The sequence below is a fragment of the Lycium barbarum genome, chromosome 5 (assembly GCF_019175385.1).
Source record: "Lycium barbarum isolate Lr01 chromosome 5, ASM1917538v2, whole genome shotgun sequence".
NCBI classification, from domain to species: domain Eukaryota; kingdom Viridiplantae; phylum Streptophyta; class Magnoliopsida; order Solanales; family Solanaceae; genus Lycium; species Lycium barbarum.
The window spans coordinates 140,234,058-140,260,696 of NC_083341.1; the positions used below are offsets into that span (position 1 = coordinate 140,234,058).

The window sequence follows — 26,639 nt, forward strand, 5'->3', positions numbered from 1 at the left end:
TTGACGCGAAGGAGCAGTTTATAGAATTCCATAAAACTATTTTTAATTTAATACTAATAGTAAATGATAAAAGTAATATATGAGGCTTTTTCAATATCTTAACAATTGGACATTAGACTCTCACCCTAGAGAATATTTCTTAAATGTTTTTTGTTCTATTTCTTTACTTAGCATCAATTAAAATGAGAAAAATTAGCCTAATTGAATCTAGAAATTGGCCAAATTTTTCATTGATAGAGAAAAATAAAAGATTTGACTAATAGAACAAGTACAATAAAAATTAAATTAAATTTACAAAAGAAAAAAGCAAAGTAATTTCATAGGTAGAGGTCAGTCTTTAATAAAACAAATATAAATATTAAAAAGTTTGAATCACTAAAAACTATTTTTAAATTATCATAAGCAAGAAATATCTTATCAATATGAAATTTTCATTTTTTTGAAAAACAATATTAAATTGTGCATCAAGTAGTACGAGTAAAATGTAATACAACTTTCAAACTTCATATATAGCGCTTCCCATTTTCAATTTTTTTTTTTCCTTAAAAAAGTAGGTTTGCTAATGAATCATCAAATTTAACAATTAAGTTGTGCAAAAGTGTTGTTCGATGGGCCACAACATCTTCATGGAAGAAATTAAGACCACTTAAAAGTCAACAGAAATCGTCAAGTGAATGATGCTTATTATAGATTATTTTTTCTCTCTAGACAAATGCACACACGTCACAACCACAAATAACCTACAAATTTGGTCTGTGATTTTGTCTATATATTCCAAAATTTAATTTGTTACTTATTTATTTCAGGAGCCACACTTTTTATCCACCATTTTACAAACTCATTTTTGTTGTCATTCACACAATTAAATCACATTAAAAATCAACTAGTAATTGTTTCATTAAATAAGATCATAATTCGGAAAAAAGAAGGTAAACAAAATTTTCAATGGACAAAAGTAAAGTGACCAAAAGAATAAAGTTAAATTCTGAAGAAACATTTTCAGGCACAAGTTATCACATTAAGGGCTCGTTTGGTTGGGAAATAACTTATCCCGGATAAGTTATCCAGGATTAGTTATTCCACCCTAAGGTGGGATAAAATAAGACTACAATCCCGGAATAACTAATCCCGGGATTAGTTATCCCGGATTTTCATTCCAACCAAACCTGGGATAATGAGACACTAAAATTTTATCCCGTAACTATTTTTGCTTATCCTTCACACCAAACGACCCTTAAGGGTTCTCAATATGCAATAGTTATGACTAATGCGTTAGTTAAACGAGAATGCAGCAAGTGACATATGAGTCAGAAGCACATTTGGATCCTGCCACAGACAAATCCAATGTTTATTTAGAGAAGAGTAAAGAGTGAACTTATTATCCACTGAGTTTCAAACCATGCGTCAATAACCTTACAAATTTCTCGGCTATAAAAATAAATAAAAAGGCTGCAAACGAGAAGAAGAATGCTGCATTTTATGTTGCCACTTTTGTGCTCGTGCAGTAGTGTCTGTGTTTGGATTGGAGAACATAGGAGTAAATGGTAGTAATGCAAAAGGGGAGAAGTAAAGCCAACCAAATCTTACTAATTCTACAACTAATAATTATTCATCCAAAATTTCTTCAATACAATTTCTAGTTCCCCATAACATTCTTGTACCCCTCACCAAAACCAAAAATTATTTCTCTTCTGGCAGTTACCTGATGACATGCCAGAAAGAATGCCTAAACAAGAAAAACAGTTTATGAATCACTCCCAATAATCGTTGCTCTCGGTCCTAACTTCAGATGGCTCGACAACTTGTGCCTCTGAGACTTCAGCAGAGCTTGCATCTGATTCCGTTGATGCTTCTGCTGATGCCTCCGTCTTGTCTTCCTCATATCTTCCCCATCTTCCTCCAAGAGCCATTGCCATCATCTCGTAGATCTTGTTACCCAACTCAGCAGGACTATCAGGCTGTTTCCAATGTCCCAGTGTTAAATTCATGTATTAGGTGAAACGCCTACTCTAATATTTGTTCCGTTAATGAGAGAAGGAAACAAGGTATATTTCACGATACTTACAGTAAATCCACTGGAGATCAATGCGGTGTCATACAACAGTTCCACAGCTCGCTTGGCATCAGAACTATCGGGTGAATTTTTGCATGCAGCCTGCAAGTAGTTCCACAGAACCATTGGTCAATAAATACATAAGATTCTTGGTCGAACTTATCGTCTTTTTCTTTCTCTTTTTTTTTTTTTTTGGGTGAAGAACTTATCGAAGTGAAAGCATAACAGCAATGCACAAGCTTCAATAGATTATTAGAAAACACACTTTTATGAACAACGTAAACAGTTGATATTCTTCAATGAATTTATAGGGTTGGATGAACGAAACTTCAAGACACGATCAGAACTAGTTTTACTAGCTTCAAGTGATCGACATAGTTCAAATTATCTGAACGATATTCCAACATGCTACCAAATTGATGTATGTAAAATTGATTCCATATGAACTTTCTGTTTCTATTTTATTTCTAATAAAAATGTTAGTAAACAGTAAGCCCACTATGTTTTGATCATTAAAAAGTTACTACCCCCATCCCAATTTATGCGACACTCTTTCCTTTTTAGTCCGTCGCAAAAAGCATGACACCTATATTTAGTAACAATTTAACTTTAAATTTCCAATTTTACCATTAATGAGATGATTTATAGCCACACAAATATTTATGGGTTATTTTGGACCACAGGTTTCAAAAGTCTTCTTTTCATTCTTAAACTGCATGCCCAGTCAAACACCTTCACATAAATTGGGACAGATGAAGTACCCTTTATAGATTTCACAACACTCTATTAAACTTCCAACTTCGATAGAGTCCAAATCAAGGAAATAGCTATGCAAATCAAGCAGGGTAAACTTACATTTAGGTCTTTGATGATTGGATGGTCAGTGTTGACCTCCAATATTCTTCTTCCTCGCATAAACTCCAGGGTTGAAGTGTCTCCCAAGGTTTGTGCTCTCATCAACCTATTTCATCATACACACAAAAAAACGAAGTTATCTTCAGCAGAGAGTCCTGCAATTTCAAAAATTAAATAAACTGAAAGAAAAAAGAAAAAGAAGCTAGAAATCATAGCACGCAGACCTTTCCATGTTGGCAGACCAACCAAACTTTCCAGATACAAGCACACATGGTGATGAGCTTAAACGCTTAGAAACTTGTACTTTTGCCACCTTATCACCCAATTGTTGCTTTATCCAATCACATAGAAGATTGTACTCCTGCTTGTCTTCCCTATCTTTCACCTCGTCTTCATCATCTGAAATCAATGCCGCATTAAAGTGTGTTATTAACTTTCTGGAAACAGGTCAAACTTGAATGACCGTTTCATCTATATTTCTCCAATACCCTTATTTGAGCGTTTACATAGTGAGAAATCAGATTTATAAGAAAAGGGAAGAAGTATTGAAAAGAAATCATTTGTATACGAAATTCCCAGTCAATGCGAGAGAAAAATGAGCTTACCAAGCTCCAGATCCTCTTTACTTATGTCAACAAACTTCTTTTCCTTGTATGTTTGTAGATTCTGGATAGCCACCTCATCTATTGGTTCAACGAGGTACAACACCTATATATTGGCAACACAAGCAAATGTTAGTTGTGTACAAACAAAGGGTAATCTAGTGAGAACTTAAGCCAGATAACGTGATTCTCCGACACAGCCTCCCCTTAAACACAATTTTTTTGTCTTCCATCGGACATCCAAGAATAACATGACATGTAGATTAAGATGAGAGTTGAATTTGCGTTTTTGTATAGTGCCATATGCGGAGTATGCCAACAAGTTCTGTTTTCCTCTATAGAGAAATAAATTGGTAAGTTCAAAAGCAGGACTCATACAACTTATTGTGATATACGCTATAATGGGATTGTATCTGTTAGGAAAAGTGGAAAATGTTCTACCGTTCCGGGACAGCCAAAAAAGAAAAGGCGGATGTTAACTGACAGATAAGAGCAAGAATAAGGTGGTACAGAAATGAAACTATTCATCCAAACAACAGGCTGGATGTCAAAAGAACAAAGAACCATAATTTTTTTTCCAAAAAAAAAAAACAAAAAAAAAAAAAAAAGATCATCATTTGGACATCCTAACAGAAAACTTTCAATGACGCTTTAAACTATCAAATTAACTGGTGACACTCATAGTATTCAATTTTTTTGACATTTCGTGGAGGCCTTGTTATTCTTTTTTTTAATTATTTACTTGTTCTTCTTTATAGGGGGAGGGGGAGTGGCGGGTGTGGGGGTGGGGAGTACGTTTGGTAAATAAATCCAGCAAAAAATTAGGATGAAGTACATACCTCAATACCCTTCTGAACCAATTTCTCCAAGAAAGGAGCAGTCCTGGCACTCTGTAAGCTATCAGTAGCCAAATAGTAAATAGCTTTCTGATTTTCGCCCATGTTCTCAACATAGTCGTCTAAGCTTATCAATTCCTCTTCGCTCTTGGAAGAAAAAAATCTCAGCAGTGGGGTTATTCTCTTGTGATTACCAGTGTCTTCAATACATCCCAACTTTACAAATTTACCGAAGTTCTCCCAGAATTTTTTGTAATCCTGTAATAAAATAGCAGCGCTATTTACAGAATTCAAGACAGTTTTTTTTTTATTAAGGAGATTACTAAGGTAAAGAAAGCTCTGATGATATTTTACCTCCTTGTTCTCACTTTCAGCGAGATCCTGAATCATGTCGAATGTTTTTCTCACTAGTCTCTTTCTCATTATCCGAACCTGGGATGAATAAAATAAATGCATCACAGTCCAAGAAGAGGATCTTTTTCAATCAAACTGCAAAGGATAGCTCGAACAATTGACCATAATGCACCACCAACATCTTTGCAGATTGCTAAACAAGAATAAAGTTCGATTATAAAAAAGGTAATTCATTCAAGCACGAAAGCGCCTTACAATTCGGCTCTCCTGCAGAATTTCTCGAGAAACGTTAAGAGGAAGGTCATTTGAATCCACCACTCCTTTAACAAAGCTCAGGTACCTTGGAAACTGAAATACATAGAAATTAGTATCAACTGATTACTATGCAATGACACAAAGATAGAGATATCAATTCTCTTGACATCTCTTTTACAAGTTGCAAATCGAGCTAACATACAGAACTTACCAACTCTCCATCAAAATCATCAGAAATAAAGACACGCTTCACATACAAGCGTATGTTCTTTGTCTTGGGATTTACGACTTCTTCATTGTTAAGAGGAGCCATTCCAGGTATATACAGGACACTTCTAAACTCCACCTCACCCTGCACAAATTGTTATATCAAAGTCAAAACATCAGTATTTAAAAACCAACAAATGACAAGTCATAGTTCCAATATTACAAGGGAATACCTCTGTAGTGAAGTGAGTGTGGGCAAGTGGATCCAAGAACTCATTAAAAGTCTTCTTGTAAAATTCCTGGTACTGTTCTTTCTCAACTTCTTTTGGACTCCGCATCTACAATTTATTATGGGGAAGAAAAGGATTATACTAACCAGAATAACTACGAAAAAACTATCACATATAAAAAAAAAGAATACAATATTAAGAATACACATCAGAACTCTCGCTGTAGCCAATAACTCACCCATATAGGTTTTGTCTCATTTGTCAACTCCCAATCCCAGTATTTCTCAGTTTTGGTCTTCTTTGTCTTTGGCTTTTCTTCCTGTCATTATAAAGAAAAAGGAAACACAAGTTTCAGTAACAACAATAAGCTGAGAAGCGTAGACACATACTGAAGAGAATACATTGTAAGCACATAAGTCTGAAGCTATCACCTCTGGTTTTTCTTCTCCTTCCTTTGGTTCTTCCTCTTCCTCTACCTGTCAAAATTTACCCGTGAGATTTAGGGCCAACAGCATTTGTGAAATAATAGACGACAAACTAGCATTATCTAAACGAGTTGAAACCCCCTTGTCCGTACCATAATATCAACAACAATAATAACAATCTCAGTAACAGTAAGGTTAAAGAAAGAGGGCTTCAAATATCAATAACTTTGGAAAATATATTCATGAATTTCTCCTTAAACACCAAAGAAAATAGAGGGTGGGGGTTAAAGCAGCATTACTCTATACAAGAACCTTACCTCAATTGTTCTTGATTTCTCCTGCCATGTGTAAATCGGAAAAGAAACAAACTGTGAATAATTCTTCACCAAATCCTGGATCTTCTTGGGCTCCGCATACTCGTATTTGTCATCATCCTTAAAAAAAAAGATGACAGACAATCAGATTGCATCTACAATAGGGAACAAGACCATTCACAGCGCTCTCTACTGATCCATCATAACACACCCAAGAAAATAAATCACAAGGTTATGATCATCAGCTGACATGGTCAATGATGAAGTTTAGGAGCAGAAGTATAGAAGTACCCTCAGATAAAGTGTAATTTGTGTTCCTCGAGGTAGAAGATTTTCAGGATTAGTTTCCTCTCTGATGACAAACGAGCTATTGTCAGCCTCCGCCTCCCAAACATACTGCTTATCGGACTTTGGGCTCTTTGTGGAAACTACGACCTGATTGTACAAAAAGACCAAAAATAACAAATCAGTGAAATCCGATGGCTCTTCTTTTTAATAAAACCATATAAAATTAACAGCTACCTTTTGAGCAACCAGAAATGCAGAATAGAAACCAACACCAAATTGACCAATCAATCCATTGTCAGCTCCAACGTCTTTGTTTTCCTATGGATAGAAAAAGCAGCTATTTCTTAGAGACAATAACTTCAAACCACAATCAAAGTCCATAACATGAAAATATGCTTTAGTACCTTAAGCGCCTGTAAGAATTTCGAGGTACCACTTTGGGCAATAGTCCCAAGACAGTCTATGAGCTCCTCTTTGGTCATTCCAATACCAGTATCTCTGCATTATCAATTAATTAGTCCTCTTTACTAGGAAAGCATTAAGGCGGAAGCTAGATTTTAACCACGTACGTTACGGTAATAGTCCCATTGTCTGGATCGGGTTTGACGCGAATCTCCAGCTCACCAGAATCTCCAAGTAAAGAAGGCTCCGTCAAACTCAGAAATCTCAACTTATCAAGAGCATCACTAGCATTACTGTCCAAAAAAGAAGCTGAAGTTAGCAATAGCACATAAAGGAAAAGAGGGAATTCTAAAAGACAATTACCAAAAATCACGAAGACTTCAACAAGTGCATCAAAAAAATAAAATGGATCCTATGGAAACCCAAAAAAAGGGCAATCTTTTGGTAGTAACCAGAGCTAGATATCAAACGGAAGAGAAAAATGGGAACTCTATGACGAATAAATAGTATTTGACACAATTAGGAGTGACAAACGGGCGGGTCTGATATGGGGGGTCAACAGCAGGTTAAACAAAAACAGATAAAATATCCGACCAGCCCGAATTTAACACGGATAAAAAATGGTTGCAGGAATAGTCAGGTGAAAACACAAGCTAAAAGCCAAAATAAGCTTAGACTCCCAAAAGCAAGAGCTCATAAAATATAACAAGCATACAAATGGGTATTGACAATAGGGATATCCATCCACACATTATTGACATCTAGATATCCATTTTTTAGTGGACAATATCCATGTTTAAATGGTTAATTATCCAACCCATATTTATATGGTCCATTTTTAAATGGTTAATTATCCAACCCATATTTATATGGTCCATTTTTAAATGGTTACTTATCCAACCCATCTTTAACAGGTCGGATTGGATGGTTACATGTTCTTTTAACCATTTTGCCAGCCCTAGACAAACCATACATCATGATGTCTACTCCATCTACAAGCCGTAACTATTAATCCATAACTTCATGAGGTCAATGATTACTGATGTTATCAAGAAAACAATGTAGTAAGTAGTGTACAAATGTCTTGCCATTCGGGAAAGAAAAGGAGAGAGATGCCCTCACCTCACAAGCTCTCGCAAAAAAACTTCCTTGTGACTGTAAAGACTGTGAACAATCAAGTCCATTAGGCGACTGACCTGCAAAAAGCAATATTCCAAGTTTTAACATCCGAAGAGGAGAGTTTGGAACAATTAAATTGACGAAGGACTATCAATAATCAACTAAATTGTACACTAAACATTCAAGAGCTCCTACAATTACATAAAGATTACACTTTCATTTGTCGGGAAACCATAACAATGATTATTTCATAGATTGATTTCCTCATTGCCTAAAATGAAACATCTAATTTCCGACTTCCGATTACTCTTCAATCAACTATACCTCAATGACAAACTAGTCTCAATTGACAATACTAATCAATCAATTCAATGTTTAGAAGGTTCATAATATAGTGACTACAGGTTGAGTTTTCCAATTCATTTTCCCTCCCAAAATTCATGTATAATCAACATAACCCAACAACAATAGCATACCCAGTGTAATCCCACAAGTGGGGTCTGGGGAGGATAGGATGTACGCAGACCTTACCCCTACCTTTGTGGGGTACCGAGGTTGTTTCCGATAGACCCTCGGCTCAAAAGAAAACAGACAGCAAAATAGCAACAGACAAAACAAAAGCAGCAACAGATACACATCGAAGAATAAGCGACTACGTGATAACTAAGTACCAATATAACCCAATACAGCTAAAACTGAAAAATACAAACCAAAACCTTAAACTATGGTATAAAAGAAACTGCAGGTGGAGTTCTCCAACTCATTTTCCTTTCCAAAATTCATGTATAATCAATATCAACCCAATACAGCTAAAAACTGAAAAATACAAACTCACTTAAAACTTTACAAAAGAAAATGAAAACCCACCTCAGCTTGATACTTTTTAGGAAACAATTTCCTTAAAAATGAGGATAATGCATTCTCTAATGGATGTCGAGAAAACAACGCCCCAAATCCCCACCCTTGACCATCCCACCCCCACCCCCCAAACAGTGTTTTGCTAGATTACATATAAATGCTCTTGGGATAATATTTTTTTACTTAATTACCAAACACTAAAAAGTAAGAAACACACTTGTTCACCACAGAAAAACATTTTCCGACATACCAAACACACCCTAAATACTTCCAACTCATCTTTAATCAACTAACCTCAACAAATGTGTTTTGCTAGATTACATATAAATGTTCTTGGGATAATATTTTTTACTTACTTACCAAACACCAGAAAGTAAGTAACAAACACACTTGTTCACCAGAAAAAAACATTTTCCTACATACCAAACACACCCTAAATACTTCCAATTCCTCTTTAATCAACTATACCTCAACAAAACACTAGTTACAACTGACAATACAAATCCATTGTATCCATTCAATGGTTAGAAAATTCATGATGTTATGACTGGTCAAAATTCACATATAGTCAAAATCAAACCAACACATTTAAAAACTTAAACTTTACAATAGAAAATGAAACCCCACCTCAGCCTGATCAATATCAACCCAATAAAGCTTAAAACTGAAAACATGAATAACCAATATCAACCCAATACAGCTAAAAACTGAAAATAACAGATAAAAACTTAAACTTTACAAAAGAAAATGAAAACCCCACCTCAGCCTGATCAATATCAACCCAATACAGCTAAAAACTGAAAACATGTATAACCAATGTCAACCCAATACAACTAAAAACTGAAAATAACAAATAAAAACTTAAACTTTACAAAAGAAAATGAAAACCCCACCTCAGCCTCATCAATATCAACCCAATAGAGCTAAAAACTGAAAAATGTATAACCAATATCAACCCAATACAGCTAAAAACTGAAAACATGCATAACCAATATCAACCCAATAGAGCTAAAAACTGAAAAAATGTATAACTAATATCAAACCCAATACAGCTAAAAACTGAAAACAAGTATAACCAATATCAAACCCAATACAGCTAAAAACTGAAAACATGCATAACCAATATCAACCCAATACAGCTAAAAACTGAAAACATGTATAACCAACATCAACCCAATAGAGCTAAAAACTGAAAAAATGTATAACCAATATCAACCCAATACAGCTAAAAACTGAAAATAACAAATAAAAACTTAAACTTTACTAAAAGAAAATGAAACCCCACCTCAGCCTGATCAATATCAACCCAATACAGCAAAAAACTGGAAACAAGCATAACCAATATCAAACCCAATACAGCTAAAAACTGAAAAATACAAACTAAAAACTTAAAACTTTACAAAAGAAAATGAAAACCCCACCTCAGCCTGATCAATATCAACCCAATAGAGCTAAAAACTGGAAACATGTATAACCAATATCAACCCAATAGAGCTAAAAACTGGAAACATGTATAACCAATATCAACCCAATAGAGCTAAAAACTGAAAACAAGTATAACCAATATCAAACCCAATACAGCTAAAAACTGAAAAATACAAACTAAAAACTTAAAACTTTACAAAAGAAAATGAAAACCCCACCTCAGCCTGATCAATATCAACCCAATACAGAAAAAAACTGGAAACATGTATAACCAATATCAACCCAATAGAGCTAAAAACTGGAAACATGTACAGCCAATATCAACCCAATAGAGCTAAAAACTGAAAACAACTATAACCAATATCAACCCAATAGAGCTAAAAACTGAAAACATGTATAACCAATATCAACCCAATACAACTAAAAACTGAAAACTACAAACCAAAAACTTAAACTTTATAATAGAAAATGAAAACCCCACCTCAGCCTGATCAATATCAACCCAATACAGCAAAAAACTGGAAACATCATATCAACCCAATAGAGCTAAAAACTGGAAACATGTATAACCAATATCAACCCAATAGAGCTAAAAACTGAAAACAAGTATAACCAATATCAACCCAATAGAGCTAAAAACTGAAAACATGTATAACCAATATCAACCCAATACAACTAAAAACTGAAAACTACAAACCAAAAACTTAAACTTTATAATAGAAAATGAAAACCCCACCTCAGCCTGATCAATATCAACCCAATACAGCAAAAAACTGGAAACATCATATCAACCCAATAGAGCTAAAAACTGGAAACATGTACAGCCAATATCAACCCAATAGAGCTAAAAACTGAAAACAACTATAACCAATATCAACCCAATAGAGCTAAAAACTGAAAACATGTATAACCAATATCAACCCAATACAACTAAAAACTGAAAACTACAAACTAAAAACTTAAACTTTATAATAGAAAATGAAAACCCCACCTCAGCCTGATCAATATCAACCCAATACAGCAAAAAACTGGAAACATCATATCAACCCAATAGAGCTAAAAACTGGAAACATGTATAACCAATATCAACCCAATAGAGCTAAAAACTGAAAACAAGTATCAACCCAATAGAGCTAAAAACTGAAAACATGTATAACCAATATCAACCCAATACAACTAAAAACTGAAAACTACAAACCAAAAACTTAAACTTTATACTAGTAAATGAAACCCCACCTCAGCCTGGTACTCATAAGTCTCCTCAGAAGACTCTTCTTTTTCAGCAACAGCAGAAGCATCACATCTAACAACAACAACTCTACCATCTCTTTTATCTTGTTTACACTTCAACCCCCCTGATTTTAAAAATCCATTCTTTATATTATTCCTAACCAAGAAACTACTTTTAACACACACCCTATTTGTATTACCACTACCTAATACAAATGAAGAAGTATAAGGCAATGAAGCCATAGGAACAGAACTCAAACTCCTACTTACTACAGGTGCCATTATCTAAACTTTCAAGAAAGGATTTTGGTGTTTCTTTTTTGCACTGTGTGTTTGTGTGTGTGTGGATAAAGGGTTGTTTGGGAAAGAACTGTGAGGGTTTGTGTAAAAACCCTTGAAGTGTGAGGTAAGGGGTTTAAGGGAAAGAGTAGAGGGTTCTAGAATTTGGTTTTTTTGGAGGTTTGTGTTTGAGAATTATAAGGTGAGGATGCTGCCATGTCAGCAATCATAATTATCTTGATATGTTTAATTTTTATTTTTATTTCTAATTTACAGTAACTTGTAAGTTAAAGCAATTTTTGAGTCTGGGGATTCTTCTGAAACTTCTCATCTTGCAATCTAGAAAGGATGAGAAAGGGATCTGCTAATGATAGGAAAGTTTTAGTTCACTAATTTATAAAATTAAAAAAAGTTGTGGGCCTTCAGTGAGCTTTTTTGACAAAACAAGGGACCAAATTGTATTTAAAACCAAAGTATAGAGAGAGCTGAGGATTGTGTTAATTTTCATGAGTCATCACTCTTGGTTGTTTATATTTTTTGTTTTTCTTTTCACTTGGTGTTTTGTATTTTTGGGGTCTGATTAATATGATTTGTATTGGAAAGATCCATTTTGAAGATAAAGTATTCTCTACCAAGGTCAATTTCATACTTTAGAACTCGAAATCTATAATTAAGAATAAAAATTTGCTTATCACTCCAACATAACTTTAGTGACTCTTTACTAGTTTATGTAAAAACTATTGGTCATCCATCTTCTGATTAGTGCCTGAAAGCAACTAGTGGTGTAGAACTTTGAATTTTTTTGTACACAAATATAGCTCATGTAACAACTTTGAACTCTCATGTAACAACCTTGAACCTAGCTGACACCTCAACAGCTAGCTATTAAAGTGGAAGAGCCCAAGGCTATTTAAATTCACATAAGCATATTATGTTCACAAATGTGGGACATAACAGTTCAACTCCTTTTTGTTTCCCTTTTCAAATGACAATTCTTATTTAAGGCAGGGGTGGAGCCAGGTGGTGGCTAGGGGTTCACCTGAACTCCTCTCGGCGGCGAAAAATTATCCTATATATACTGTATATTATTTTTTATCTATTTACAATAGATGTTGAAATCCTTTAGCTTCTTCTTTTGTTCACTCTCTTATAATTTTTTTTAGGGAAAAGGGTTAAAAATATCCCTCTACTTTGGGAAAAAGGCTAAAACTATCCTCCGTTACAAATTTGGATCAAAAATACTTCTCCCGTCATTAAAGTTTTCAAATATATCCCTATCTTAACGGAAATTCTCAAATTACCAAAAGAACCCGATTTCATTTTTAAAGCGGTATGTCGGGTTTTTGGGCCCTATGTTGAATAAGGGTTCAAACCTTCTAAAAGTGATAGCTATGTGTTCTTTCTTGGCACTCTCTTTCTATATTATGCAACCTAAAAAGAGTGATGAAAAGTGGATTTCAGGTTTGATAGTCTCGAGAAGGTATTAGCAACTAGTGATGTAACACCTCGTACCTTTAACTTAAGTTATGACCTTGATCTTAGACTTAGAAAATCAGATGGAGAATGTTGGAGTTGAAATTTTGCTACAGTTCAGAAAAAAGAAATTACGCCCAGAAGTTACGGTCCGTAATTCTTGATCGTAATTGAAGAGGGGTTTAGCTGGGCATTTTATTTTTAGACATCAAAAATTACTGTCCAAGAATTACTTATCGTAATTCAGTCCGTAAAACTCAATCCGCACCATAATCTATTTACCTGATTTCAGTTCTAATTTTTATTTTTACAAGTCTCTAAACTCAACGACTTGTCCTTCTCCTCCATCACTAAGAACACTAAGGTAAGTCCGTTCTAATCATGCCAAGTGAATTCTAACATATGCTAATGATTATTAAGCATGAATTCAATGTTCTTAACCTAGGGTTTTCAAGAAAACTCACCTCAAGGTTCAAGACTCAAGATTTTGGGAACTCTTCTTCAAAGATTCAAACTTTCTCACGTCTTCGGAGCGAACAAGGTATGTAGGACTTCTATCCACGTGTGGGAGCATCTTTGTTCTTCCCCACACTCTATGATTATATAAGAGTTCACCAAAACTAGGGTTTTAGATATGTTCAGGATAACCCTAGTCTATATACCATGATGTACCATGTTTCTAAATGTAGTTCATTATTGTGTTCTTCATATTCCATTTTGGTTATTGAGAATCTATCTGTAATCCATGAAAAACCCATCATTTGCATTCCATGGATTCTTACGTGCAAGTTATTAATTACTATGTTTATTTTCATGAAACACTCTACATGTTTACACGCTTTCATGCAAATATATTATGTAACTACATCCATGTATAATGCAAGTTACGTTTTATAAAAAACCATGAGCTCAGATGCCACATATATTATGTTCATGCTTTTTGGAGTTGCACAGATTACCGAAAAGGCTTTAATAGCCTGAAACTACACTAGCCACTATAGGATAAGGATCGTTCCGCCTATATTTAGGACGATTCCTTCATGCTTTATTGATTGGATCCTTTCATGCCATGTTTATATCTTATACCTCTGGCAAGGTATGAGAGCTCTGCTGGTCGAGGCAAGTACTAGACTCCACGTACCCATGCGGTGATTCATGTTGTCGATTATATTTATGCGCTCCCCACTTAAAATGTTTTTTCATGATTATATATATATATATCAGTTTCAGCTCTTATTATGTTATTTCATGTGTCATGTTTATTTCATTCAGTTGTTTTACATACCAGTACATTCAATGTGCTGACGTCTCTTTTTTATTGCTCGGGGGCCTGCATTTCACAATACAGGTGCGGATTTACAGGACGACGCATCTACTCAGTAGGATCATCCACTTATCAACTTTTGGTGAGCCTCATCTTCTTCGAGGTTTAGTCAATTATCTAGTCCTATTAGCTATGCATTAAAGATATGCTGGGGGATTTGTCCCAGCAGATATTTTTAGCAGACCCATGTTCATGTTAGAGGTTTCATAGACTAGTCGGTTTTGTTATGTCAGATATTCTAGTTGTTTAGCTATTTTGGCTTGTTATTATTATGTTTATTCAGACTATTCCGCATTATGATAATATGAAAATTTTCAAACTTATGATTTATGGTCCCATGCTTTACTTAAATTATGCATGTTCATCAGTTATTCCGCATCAGTTCATGCCCATGTTGAGTCAGCAAGCCATGTGGTTCGCTCGGTCACATGCAGTCAGGCATCGAGTGTCGTGTTACGCTTAGGCCATGGTTCGGGGCATGACAGGTGATCATACTTTCATAAAAGCACCATTGGGCGGTGGTTCCTCTTGAACCTCGAACAAAAAATTGATCTCGCCATCAGCTCGGCTCCATTTAAACCCGAACCAACTACATAAAAAATTCATATGCGACCAACATATTCTCCCGAGTCCTACATCTAGAGCCACTAGGCACATAAGCGAGTAACCCATATGAATTTTTTATTTAGTTGGGTCGGATTTAAACGGAGCGAGTTTAAAAATGAAATCAGTTATTTTGTGGGATTTCCGTTAAGACAGGGGTATATTTGAAAACTTTAATGTCGAAAGGGGTATTTTTGACCCAAATTTATAATGAAGGATATTTTTAGCCCATTTCCTAAAATAAAGGGGCATTTTGACCCTTTTTTCCTTTTTTTTAATCCCTTAACGAAAATTCTGATTCCGCCACTCCTTTGAAAATATGAAGAGAAGAAAGTTCAGACTACTAATATTTTATATTAAGGGCTCTCCAAGACTGCAACTACTAAACTTATGGTTACTAAAAGTTTATTATAGGGTTAATGCATGAAAATCGCTTAAACTATTCATGTCTTGCAATTTTTATACTCACATTATGACTTCATGAGGTGTTGCTGCTACACCCTTGAACCATAATGTTTCTTATTAGAAGCCTCGTGTAGTGTCTAGTAATATAGAGAGTGACTTCACCTTTTTTATGGTGTTTGAAAGCTAAAAACTAGGCCAGATCAAAAAAACATCCACATGACATTTTTCATTTATTTTTAATTAATTATTCTTATTTCTTATTTAATCAACTTATCAATATATATATATATATATATATATATATATATATATATATATATATATATATATATATATATCTTGAATTTTGAGCTTTTCAGTATGATTTAATTGCATAAACTAACTTAATTTGCCAATTTGCACGATCACTCTTCATACAGACTTGTCTTTAATTTTTGTCCTTCGCTTAAAAAGGCAACCGAAAATATCCCGAGGTTCTGAGTTCGAAACCCAACAGAGTAAAAAATAATAATAATTTTGCAAGGCCTATTTGGGTGTAACTACATAGAACTTATGCCGGAAGTGACAGACTTTGCCTTTTAAGGAAAACTTTGCCTTAAGGCATAAGGCAGACTTTTTGCAAAAACCTTAAGGCAAAGTCTGTTGCATAAGGCAAACTTTTTGCAAAATCCTTGCCTTGCGTTTTTTTTACTAACAAGGGTTCGAATCGAAAATCTCGAGATATTTTTGGCTACCTTTTTAAGTGAAGGATAAAAATTAAAGACTAGCCCGAAAGAAGGCCAATCCACGCAAAAAAAAAAAAGGGGACTTAATTTGGTTAGTTTAAATGGGCTTGGGAGATACAAAGAGAGGCCCAAAAGAGTGGAGTGATCAAGTTTGGAGCTAAAAATGTTAAGTGATAGAAATGCAGAAAAGAGATCGACAAACATTGAGCTATTTTAGTTCACTAAAGCAAGAAGTCACTTGAGCCTGGAAGCCAAACGTGGAGATGATATACAATTGTCTCCATGATTGGATGACCTAAAGATTTGATGCAACCCGTGGTATCAAGATCAATATCAAGAGTGAGGGTGTTAACTGTCTTAGATGCGCAAGCTTTCAATCACAACAATAGAATATTCATTAAAGAGAGTTTTTGAAGTTCAAGTACGCGGAAAGTGATTACAACAAAGGAAAGTGATTACAACCAAGAAGGTCATGTAGGACTTTGGACCATTCTTCCAACCATAATGAGCTTGAAGGGTTACCTTATTTAAAAAAAAAAAAAACAGCTCGGAGGACTTAAAGGAAGCATGAATGGAAGATTTCAAGGCCACCAATATGCTCAAGTGACTATGTTTTATAATTTGGTTACTTTTGCAAGACTAGTATAAATAATCTTTAAGTCTTCATATTAGAGTCAGCTAACTTTGAAGATAGAGAAAAACAGTTTATGAACCTCTTTTGGATCTCTAAGTAAGATTTCCAAGTATGATTTCATTTCACTTTCCCCCGGATTGAATTTAATGATTAATGTATTTTAATTGTTAGATTATTTCTTCTTTTCTTCTAAAGTCTATTCCCCTCATTTCTATTTATTAATCAAATTCTTGTTCTCTTTGTTTAATCAAATCTATCGTTATGTAACTACGAAAAGTCTCATTTTATGTAATGACTAATTTGGTCAGATCGCGTCGTTACCTTATTTTCCACTCTCATTTTGTCTTCGCTTATTAATCAATAATCATATTTTATCATTTACCCTCCAATTTTTTATAATAACTCTACACATACCTAACTTTTCTTTATAATATTGTAAGTTTACTCTTTAGATTGCTTATGTGTAGCCTTATGTAATTATCAGTGGGTCCGACCCGAAGGGTGTGATGCGAACCCTTTCGTCGGAAAATATTTTACTATATATATATAGTATTGCGTTTAAAATCATATGGAAGGAAAATGACACCCCTTAACAACGAGACTCGCTTGGAGTGTTTGTTTGGCGCATAATATTCTTGTCTCAGGTTGCAGGTTCGAACCGCAACCTAAGTGTGTTTTTGGCAAATATGACCTCTGTGGCTAAAAATTTGAATATGTAACGAGTCAAGGCTATCTCTTACATGCAAATGTGATATTAATTATTTATTGTATCTTCTATAAATATTAACCCCGGTTACAAAAAATCCTGCTTACAATATAGCACGATACGTTAGAAATCGATATGTAACAACCATCCAAACAAGCTGTAAGATAGTTCTTTTCTGAAAAGTTTTATTTTTTAATACTTCCTGATGTTTGCAGGACAGACAAGTTTCTGCATCAAAAGGGTATATCAGCAACAACAAATTGGTCTCTTTTAACCAAGATTAGGTGCCCGAAAATAACCTCAAAAACAGTGCAATAGTAAAATTTCACGGGGACACTAACACTTGGATGCTCCTAGTACTATAAGAGATCACGACTCTTCCAATTCTGTTTACAAAGTAGTGAAACATTGATTATACCCAACTTTTACCAATCTAGATTAGGTCAGGCTGGTTGAAAAAATGATAGAGTTGTTAAGACTTTATTGAGTTGCCTTTTGTCTGGTGTTTGAGCTACCAAAAAAAAAAAAAAGACGCTCTTGACCTTGTTTTACAGACTTTTAACTGCATTGTCACGGTCCAAGTTCATGGTAAGTGTTTCTTCTTTTGGTACGACATATCTCACGGATTTGTCCCTTGACTACGTCATATTGACCCTAAAACCACATCTATCAGGTGATCTTGTGCGCTGTCTTGTATTGCACTTACAATCCACTGACTTTTTGACGTAAAATTTTTCTAAGATTTTTTCTGTAAAACCTCACCGGTTTAAAAATCTATCAATATTTCTTATTGACCTGTCCTCATCAGTCTTCCCTCTATCACGAGACTTCTTACTCATTAATTGCTAACAATTATGCAGGTGATTACAGCCATATCCTAGGAAATGCTAATCAAGCTATCAAATCAAAATCATGATCCAAATGTTTGTTATAAAACAATATTTTGGAATATTTCTTTGATAAGATATCTCCTATGCTTTTTCTTTGTCAATGGTTAATAAAGGTGCTACTCCGACAAGGAAATCATGATTTTTGTGGCCCCTTTTAAAAGAGCAAATTCTAGATTATAAAAGCAATATAACTAAGAAGATCATTTACTGGCTCCCTAATCACTTTATCTTGCTTTTGCTTCTTTATTTTAGATCTTCTAATCTTCAATAACAAAGTTTAGAACAAAAAATCATGTAATGGGGGGTCCATAAATCATTCGCATGATAAAGAATGTGAAGAATGTTTCAAAAAGAATTAACAACCATGAAGAATGGACTGCAAATGTGGGGACCAAAACTATAATTTGAATAAAGAAAGAACATATTCAAATCACAAAACATGTAGGCAGTGAAGTAATTTCAACGTGGTCCATACATCTTTCACCTTTTTCTTTTTTCCTTTGCAGATCTCTTCTTCTTTGTTTTCCTTTTCCTTTTGCTGTAGTGTGCCACTTACATTAGAGAAAGAAAATACCATTCAAACAAAGGAAAAGGAAAAAAAAAAAAACTCTTGCAGACACTAATAACAATTTAAAGACTTTAGTTGTATTAGTCCTCCTCTGCTAGTGTCTGTTTCAAACAGTCAATATTGCACAATGCTACTGATCTCATCATGTCTCCAAAGCTGCAATCATTCAAAATCAATAGTCAAAATACAGCATGATGATATTTCTAGTCATATTGTAAGATCATAAGTTGAAGTGTCAACAATGAAAATAACTTTTAGATCACCTAAAAGGTAACTCTAGGTAATCGGCCTAATAAGTGGTGTTCGTTAACATGCAAAATAAGGGAGGTAAATTGTTATAACATGTTAAAACACAACGCTAGAGGTAGATAACCATAGATAATCATGCATAATAAGTGGAATTAGTTAACTTTAGGTAAATTACTATAACATGTTAAATTACGTTGTTAGGGGTCGGATAACTATACGTGATCGTCTATAATAAGTGGAATTAGCTAGTTAATGTGGGGTGGGGGTGGGGGGTGGGGGGTGGGGGGGGGGGAAGGAAACTGAAACAAGATGTTAAAGTACACACTGATAGTGTAAAATTCTTTACCGGTCAATGCTGTTCCGCCCTCTCTCAGATTGATCAGTGCTAATTCTTGATTTCCCGAAATAATCGATGCTTTTTCTTGTTTTTTCCCTCTTGTCAACACTAATTCTTGGCTTCAATTTTCTGTCTGTGCTAGGCCTTATTGCAATGATCTCTTTATGTTCAGTACTGATTCTTGATTTTTCAATATCTTCAGTACTTGGTCTGCACCTAATTTCATTTGTAATATCAAGAGTATAATCTAAGTCAATTATACTTTCCTCAAGTTCAACAGTTTGACAATAATCTGATTGTCTTTCCACTGAAGTTATGAACTTCTTGAGATGAGTAAAAAACTGAGGAAAAACTTGTAAGTCACAGTGATTTCCTCCATTTACCCACAATGGTTCATATTTCATTTTACTTAGCTCCCAAAGCTTTTTACCATGTGAAATATCAACTACTTCATCTTCTGTACCCTGCAGACCAAATGAAAATTGCCCAATGAAATCTTCTAAGTATTTCTTTATAAGTTGGAGACAATCAAGAAAATCTAATCCATGATTTAGTCTTAATTCTACTTAGTCCCTCTAAGTATTGTGTGGCAGCTAGTTGAGATGTGTATCATTGGTCTAAAAATTAATTGAAGTTCGCGTGCTTCAAGGCATGCCACAAAAACAAGAAAAATAATATATTCCGGTTCATATTATCTGTCTTTTAAAGTTTTCCCTTAAGAAATACATTTAATAACCTTAATCATAATAGTTATAGCTTTATAAGTTACTCTTTATCTCCCCTTAAATTGGAACAATAAAGGTTGAGATGGAAACAAATATTTCGTGTAAATCACCCTTCTAGAACGTCAAATATTTGAAAAATTCAGTTTGCCAAAACGACTAATACTTGAGATCGGAGACTTACATGAATCACAAGAATGGGACAACTGACATATGGGATTTTATCAATGTTCTGCCAAACAGAGAACAAAAAAAACAATGTTACTATAACATACTATATATTAAGAAATAATTAACTACTGAACGAAAAATTTGGCTAACCTTGTATATGTCGAGCCAAAGAGAATACTTTATACGATACATTACTCGAAGTCCAGAAAGTATTGCACTTTGCAGAATCACACCCCTAATTTGAGGCAATTTTGTGGCTAATTCAAGAGTTGGACCACTTCCAATTGATTGTCCATATAATATAATGTCTTCTTCCTTCACTTCATAAATCTCTTTTAGACATTTGTAAACAGCTTCTATATCAGCATATGTGTTTTGCTCACTTGGCTACAAAACCAACATAAACAACTTAAATTTCAGTTTAACTTCTACATACACTGACAGTGTAAAAGAGTTGTTACAATATGTTGTCACCTAAAACATATCTACAAGTTGTTCATAATAAGTGGAACTAATCGCCTGTAAGATAAGACAGTCAACCTGCTATAACAGGTAAATTACAGTATCAGTGTATATAAGTTAAATCCGTCCCAAATTTGGATATCTAACCTTTCAAAGAAAAAGAAAAGTAGTAGGAATGGAGTGATTTGATCACATGTCGTTGTGACATAAACGTGATTACCACTAAACAAACTTAGAACAATCACTAATTTCAAAGAAAAGAATAAATAATCACTATAGTTCATCAAGGCATATTTAATACATTATACTAGCTGAGTCTTGTTGTAAAGCTCAAAGAATAGCTTGATATATTTCTCTTGCCAGCACATAAAATAAGGCATAACATGTACTAAAATGAAAATTGCTTACTTCTCCATTAGACCTTCCATATCCAGCATAATCATATCTGCAAAAATAAATCTAAATTCAGCCTATAAAGATGAATCAAGAAAATAACCAAAAAAAAAAAAAAAAAAACAGACGAATTCACATGAAATTGTGATCAAATTACCCCATAACATTTACGCGTAAACGATCACTAAGCTCGACGAAAAACTGGAACATTTGGCCTATATCAGCAGCATTTCCATGTGAGTAAAGTAGTGTCAAATTTGCAGCTTTGTTCCTAACAAAAACTGCAAAAATATAATGTCCTCTCTTTGTTTGCAAAATTGAAACTTCACCCTTTTCACTTTGAGGGACACCTAATAGTTTCAATTTTTGTGTTTGTTCATCTAAATCAACTTGATATGATGGCTCTGGTGGAAAAAATGCTAACTTTGAGGCAATTGTTGATGCAGCACCACCCATTTTCTCAATATTTTGTGTGATTTTTCTAAGTCTTTTTTCTTCATATAATGAAGAAAAGAACAGTAGATATCATGTTGAAAGGATTTTCAAGAACATGTTTTGATGATTTTGGTATTTGCTATTTTTGTTGAAGGAAAATGGCTTAGTTTTGCAAGATGAAAAATGTCAAATGGAGAAGTGGACTATGGAGTAGAGTTGTCCTTAAAAAGACACTACCTTTAAAAGTGTGCTAACCGAAAACATAATAACACTAATAAAATGGTTAAAAGCTACTTTGATGACAAAATCAAATTAATTTGGGTGGATTAGCTTGACGCCTTGTGATAAAGTGGTTTGTATGTTTGATTCTCACTAGAAATATTAGTTAAATCAAGCTTTTAAAATATATGTGTTCTTTTTCTTAATCTTTTTGAGTTATTAATGCTTAACTTTTTTAATAATCAAGGTGCATATTTTGAATATTTTATTAGGTACCTGTTAAGGGAGAAGTTACGGTTATACTTATGGGCATTGACGAAGCTAGAATTTACACTAAAGGTTTTTAATTTAATATACATCTATAAAAAGAATTTTTGACATATATACAAAATATTATTTTCTATTCATGATATAATTTTTATCTTACTTCATTAACTCCCTTTGGGTTGTTAATATTTACATACACTTAGGTAATTGTGATGTCTGTAAGTAAACCTCAACAAAGATTATGAATTAACCACTTTATTGTCTGATCATTTGAGTAAATGATGTTAATTAATATCCAAGTAATAATCATGAGGTTTTAACATGGGATAGCCACTAACACCAAAAGTAAAATGTGTTTAGAGCAGTAATTAAATATTCTCTCAAGAAATGTTAAGTCAAAAGAAGCAGAAGGATCTTTGATAGTATTTGAGAAGATCATATCAGTTGATTGCATTTGATAAGACATGAGTTAATAATTTATATAGTACCACTTAGCACAAAATTAAAGAAGTTGTTGATTGACAATTTCTAAATTACTAATAGAATTCATAAGTCAGAAAAAGAAACTAAAATGACCCCATTTTAAAAGCAAGCATTCATGACATTGTGGGCCTAAATTGTTAAGATATTGGGGAACCAATTTATAATCGATGACTTTCTTTTCTTTTCCTTTTTGACCTAGGTGTTAGTGCGCTCGTGAATGTTTTAAGTTTAATTTTCTTAATTCTTCAAGTAAAATAATTTTCTTAATTCTTCAAGTAAATTTTGACATTTTTAGAGTTTTTTCTTATTACTACTAGTTTCCATGTGAATAGTTGTTGGAGAAATTGATGAACTAACTTCTATTTCATCTTATGCTAATTTGGATTTAATAATTAACAATAAAAAATTAGCTTGTTATTTGTTTATTAATGTAATCGATCAGTGCAAATGTTTGAAAAATACATAAGTGATAAGACAGACAAAAATATTTTATAATGCGATTAAATCCAATATACGTATTTTCTGTAAATGTTTTCCTTTTTATAAGTTTATTGTTTAGTCTGGTCCAAAAGTATGACTTTTCCCATTCCCCATTTTTTTTTTCTTCCACATCACCACATCATGTGGCCTTTTATTTTATTTTCACACTGTTGTTTGCTTGGAATCTTTGTCTAAAAATAAATTACAATCTTGCTTTCAGAAGTTATCTACCTTTTATTCTTTCACTTTTTGAAATTTCATGCATAATCTACTTGTAGCGTATGTTGGGTTTTATTCCTAAAGTGTTACTCCTTCATTCTCTCTTTTGCAAAATTTTCCGATACATCTCCTTCATAAATTCTACTCAGGGGCGGAATTACAGGGGTGCAAGGGGTGTCAATCGAACCCCTTTCGTCAGAAAATTACACTATATATATATATATATATATATATGGGGTCAATTTTTTTATTCATGTATAATATGAATGTTGCATCCTCTTAACATAATGGAGAACTCAGTTCAGCAGCTGAGGTGCTTATTATTAAGTCCATGGTTGCGGGTTCGATTCTTTATAACGACACTTTTTTTTTAACCCTTTTTCATCCAATCTCTTTTTCTTGAACCCCTTATCAAATGTTCTGGATCCACCCCTATTCTACTATTATCATTTAAAAAAAAAAAAAAAAATCTTGTCAAGCATGATTGTTTCACTATGGTATTTTACTTTAGAAATCTCTTTTTATTCTTCTAATGTAATGCCATATGTCACCTCGTACTACCCCCATCGTGCATCTGTGTAACATCAAAGAAAAGGGAAGGCTCATACTTATACTACCTATAAATATATTATAGGAAAAAAGGTTAATTTTGCTCCTGAACTATTCAAAATGGGACAATTTGATAATCGTTTAGGGTTTTGACACAAAAATGGCCTCATGATTAATCGTGTAGCTCAAAATACCCTCGCCGTTAGCTAAGCAACGCAAAATCGCTCTCCCACCTTGGATGTAAAATGGCCAAATTTTCCCATAAACTATTGAAATAAATATTTTATCCTCTGTATAATAGAACTCTTAATACAACTAACAAATTAAAAGAAATCACATTTATTTGTAAGTATAATGAGACATCTTGGGAATTAATAACATATAATATAAGTTGGGCAAGGTCAACTTGTCTCATTTTCCTTCCTCACATTATCAAATACAATACATTTATATTGAAGTTGAAGAATGCATAATCATCAAATGTCCATCTGGGCCCAACCAAATTCATCAAAAATTGGCCCACCTTAAAATTGTTTGGCCCATCTATATAAATTTTCAACTTCTTAGTTGGGTCAGCTCTCTCACAATCAAATCTAGATCCCTTTTGGAGCTCCCTCCAATTTTAACAGCTTCAAGTGCTTCATCTCTCAATTTTTTTGCCTTCCCCTTAAACAAATCATTACTCATCACTTCACTAATTCTCCGACCCAACTCTATCGGGTCGGGCACTGAGTTTGGGCCCTCACAAACTCGGACCGATGTTTTCATATTCTCCACCAACAACCACGCGTTAATGAACTGGTCTGCCTCCATGGGCCAGCCCAAAATTAGCACCCCCGCTACAATCGCTTCCAACACAGAATTCCATCCGCAATGACTCAAAAACCCACCAACGGCTCGATGGCCCAATATCTCCACCTGTGAGGCCCAACCCTTTATAACTAGGCCTCTTCCTAGTACTCTTTCCTCAAACCCTTTTGGCACTGATCCATAACCTTGTTCCTCTTGTTGGGCTGACAATTGTTTAGCTACCAAAATGAACTTAACTCCACTTTTCTCAAGCCCAATAGTTAAGGCCTCCATTTGGGCCTTTGTGAGTAACTTTTGACTTCCAAAAGCTACATAAAGAACAGATCCATCATCACACTCATCAAGCCAAGTGAAAACTCTCTCATTTCCACCATCATCCACATTGGACTTGCCAATTCTACCAGGCCCACCAACCAAATTTATCGGCCCAATTGAATACACACGTTCATGGCCCATTTCCTTTTTTAAAAAGCCCAAATACTCACTTTCCAAAGCCTCAAAAGTATTGAAAACTGACCCAAAACTCTTACCATTTGCAATAAACCCATTCCTAACAATCTCCCAAGTTGGATCACTTTCTTTGAACTTCTGAAACACTGAAGGAAGATGTTCCCTCACAAATTTTGGACTTTTAGGAAGCCCATTAAACTCAACAAAGCCCAAACCTTTATAAGCCCCAAAATTCCTCCAAATATCACCCAAAATAGAAACCAACAATGCCCCAGAAGTGTAAAAAACAATTCCAGGCACACCAAGTTCTTGGGCCAAATCTTGAGTCCAGCCCAAGAAGAAATCATAAACAATAGCCACAGGAGGATTGGGTTGGGCCTTAAACCATTCTAAGATTGGGCCATAAAGCTTACTAAGACCAGCAATGATTGGAGCATTGCCTGAGTTTCCAACATCTTTAACATTTTCAACACCAAAGGGAAGTGATGGGTGGCCAGGAAATGAAAAAACAAGAGTTTTAACAGATGGATGGATAGAAAGAAGAGGATCAAGAATTGGTAGATTTTTTGGTGTGACTAAAATTGTAATTTTAAAACCATGAAGAAGAAGTTGATGAGTGAAGTCAAGAAGGGGTAGTATGTGACCTTGTGCTGGAAAAGGAAATATTAGGACATGGACACCATTTTCAGAGCTTGACATGGTTCTTGAGTTTTTTTTGTTTTGAGGCAAACGAAAGAAAAAGTTATGTGAGTCTGACTTTGGAGCTATGTATGTTTAACATTTTAGTGATGATGTTTTAATGGTGGAAAATTAAGGAATCTTCTTGGTAGGAGCAATTATTTAAGTCCTTTTTTTTCTTTTTCCATAATTATTTAAGTCTTGGTATTAACATTCTGCAAAAAAGTAGATGGTCCTACTAGTCTTTGTTGCTTGTGGAACTTTGTGGGGAAGGTTATTATTCCACGACATATGTGTATGCTGATTTTTAAGCTAATATGCATATCACGTGACTTATTTTATTGAGGAGCAATAGCACTTTTGGCTCCTAAATTATTGACAAATTCTACTTTTAGTCCGATATATGTCTCAGCATATTTAATATTTAATTAATTTAAATTGTGATTTTTGATTCTTTATGTAGAAAATATTTTATATTTGACTACTTGTAGAATTATATAGTCATTAAACATGAAGTAACATTGCAATTTGCATGATACATGAATAACTAAGTGGCAAAAGTGTTACTATTAATAAGTATGATAAATCTGAGAATATTCACAAGTAAATGAGCTAAAATTGCACAAGAAACTAATGTACTTAGTAGATGTCATAA

At 34.1% G+C, this 26,639-nt stretch overlaps 3 protein-coding genes across 3 annotated transcripts; all 3 read right to left on the reverse strand.

The window, feature by feature from the left end:
• Positions 1-1,563: 1,563 nt before the first annotated feature.
• On the reverse strand, positions 1,564-11,905 carry LOC132641911 (heat shock protein 90-5, chloroplastic). The gene is made up of 19 exons (XM_060359024.1): positions 11,460-11,905; positions 7,944-8,017; positions 6,989-7,114; positions 6,824-6,917; positions 6,654-6,737; positions 6,423-6,566; positions 6,135-6,251; positions 5,824-5,868; positions 5,631-5,711; positions 5,396-5,500; positions 5,167-5,307; positions 4,956-5,048; positions 4,701-4,778; positions 4,350-4,604; positions 3,514-3,616; positions 3,133-3,307; positions 2,909-3,014; positions 2,066-2,155; positions 1,564-1,958 (listed from the first exon to the last, which is right to left on the reverse strand). The coding sequence occupies exons 1-19, from the start codon at positions 11,733-11,735 to the stop codon at positions 1,752-1,754; spliced, it is 2,394 nt and encodes a 797-aa protein (XP_060215007.1). The 5' UTR covers positions 11,736-11,905; the 3' UTR covers positions 1,564-1,751.
• A 6,970-nt stretch (positions 11,906-18,875) lies between these two features.
• LOC132641912 (uncharacterized) lies at positions 18,876-22,039 on the reverse strand. Its single transcript, XM_060359026.1, has 6 exons — positions 21,552-22,039; positions 21,410-21,446; positions 20,690-20,926; positions 20,553-20,600; positions 19,656-20,110; positions 18,876-19,216 (listed from the first exon to the last, which is right to left on the reverse strand). The coding sequence occupies exons 1-6, from the start codon at positions 21,848-21,850 to the stop codon at positions 19,141-19,143; spliced, it is 1,152 nt and encodes a 383-aa protein (XP_060215009.1). The 5' UTR covers positions 21,851-22,039; the 3' UTR covers positions 18,876-19,140.
• Positions 22,040-24,356: 2,317 nt separating this feature from the next.
• On the reverse strand, positions 24,357-26,225 carry LOC132641913 (UDP-glycosyltransferase 89A2-like). Its single transcript, XM_060359027.1, has one exon. It carries the CDS (start codon positions 26,003-26,005, stop codon positions 24,602-24,604), a length of 1,404 nt encoding a protein of 467 aa, XP_060215010.1. The 5' UTR covers positions 26,006-26,225; the 3' UTR covers positions 24,357-24,601.
• Between the last annotated feature and the right edge of the window lie 414 nt (positions 26,226-26,639).

Bases quoted from the DNA above. Each gene is read 5' to 3' on its own strand.
- LOC132641911 (XM_060359024.1), bottom strand. From the start codon at position 11,735: ATGGCACCTGTAGTAAGTAGGAGTTTGAGTTCTGTTCCTATGGCTTCA. The intron at 4,605-4,700 runs GTAAAATATCAT...ATTTTATTACAG, and splicing joins CTGAAAGTGAGAACAAGGAG to GATTACAAAAAATTCTGGGA. The intron at 3,308-3,513 runs GTAAGCTCATTT...CATTGATTTCAG, and splicing joins TAAAGAGGATCTGGAGCTTG to ATGATGAAGACGAGGTGAAA.
- LOC132641912 (XM_060359026.1), bottom strand. From the start codon at position 21,850: ATGGGTGGTGCTGCATCAACAATTGCCTCAAAGTTAGCATTTTTTCCA. The intron at 20,111-20,552 runs GTAAGTCTCCGA...TTTGGTCTGCAG, and splicing joins GTCCCATTCTTGTGATTCAT to GGTACAGAAGATGAAGTAGT. The intron at 19,217-19,655 runs GTAAAGAATTTT...GAATGATTGCAG, and splicing joins GGGCGGAACAGCATTGACCG to CTTTGGAGACATGATGAGAT.
- LOC132641913 (XM_060359027.1), bottom strand. From the start codon at position 26,005: ATGTCAAGCTCTGAAAATGGTGTCCATGTCCTAATATTTCCTTTTCCA.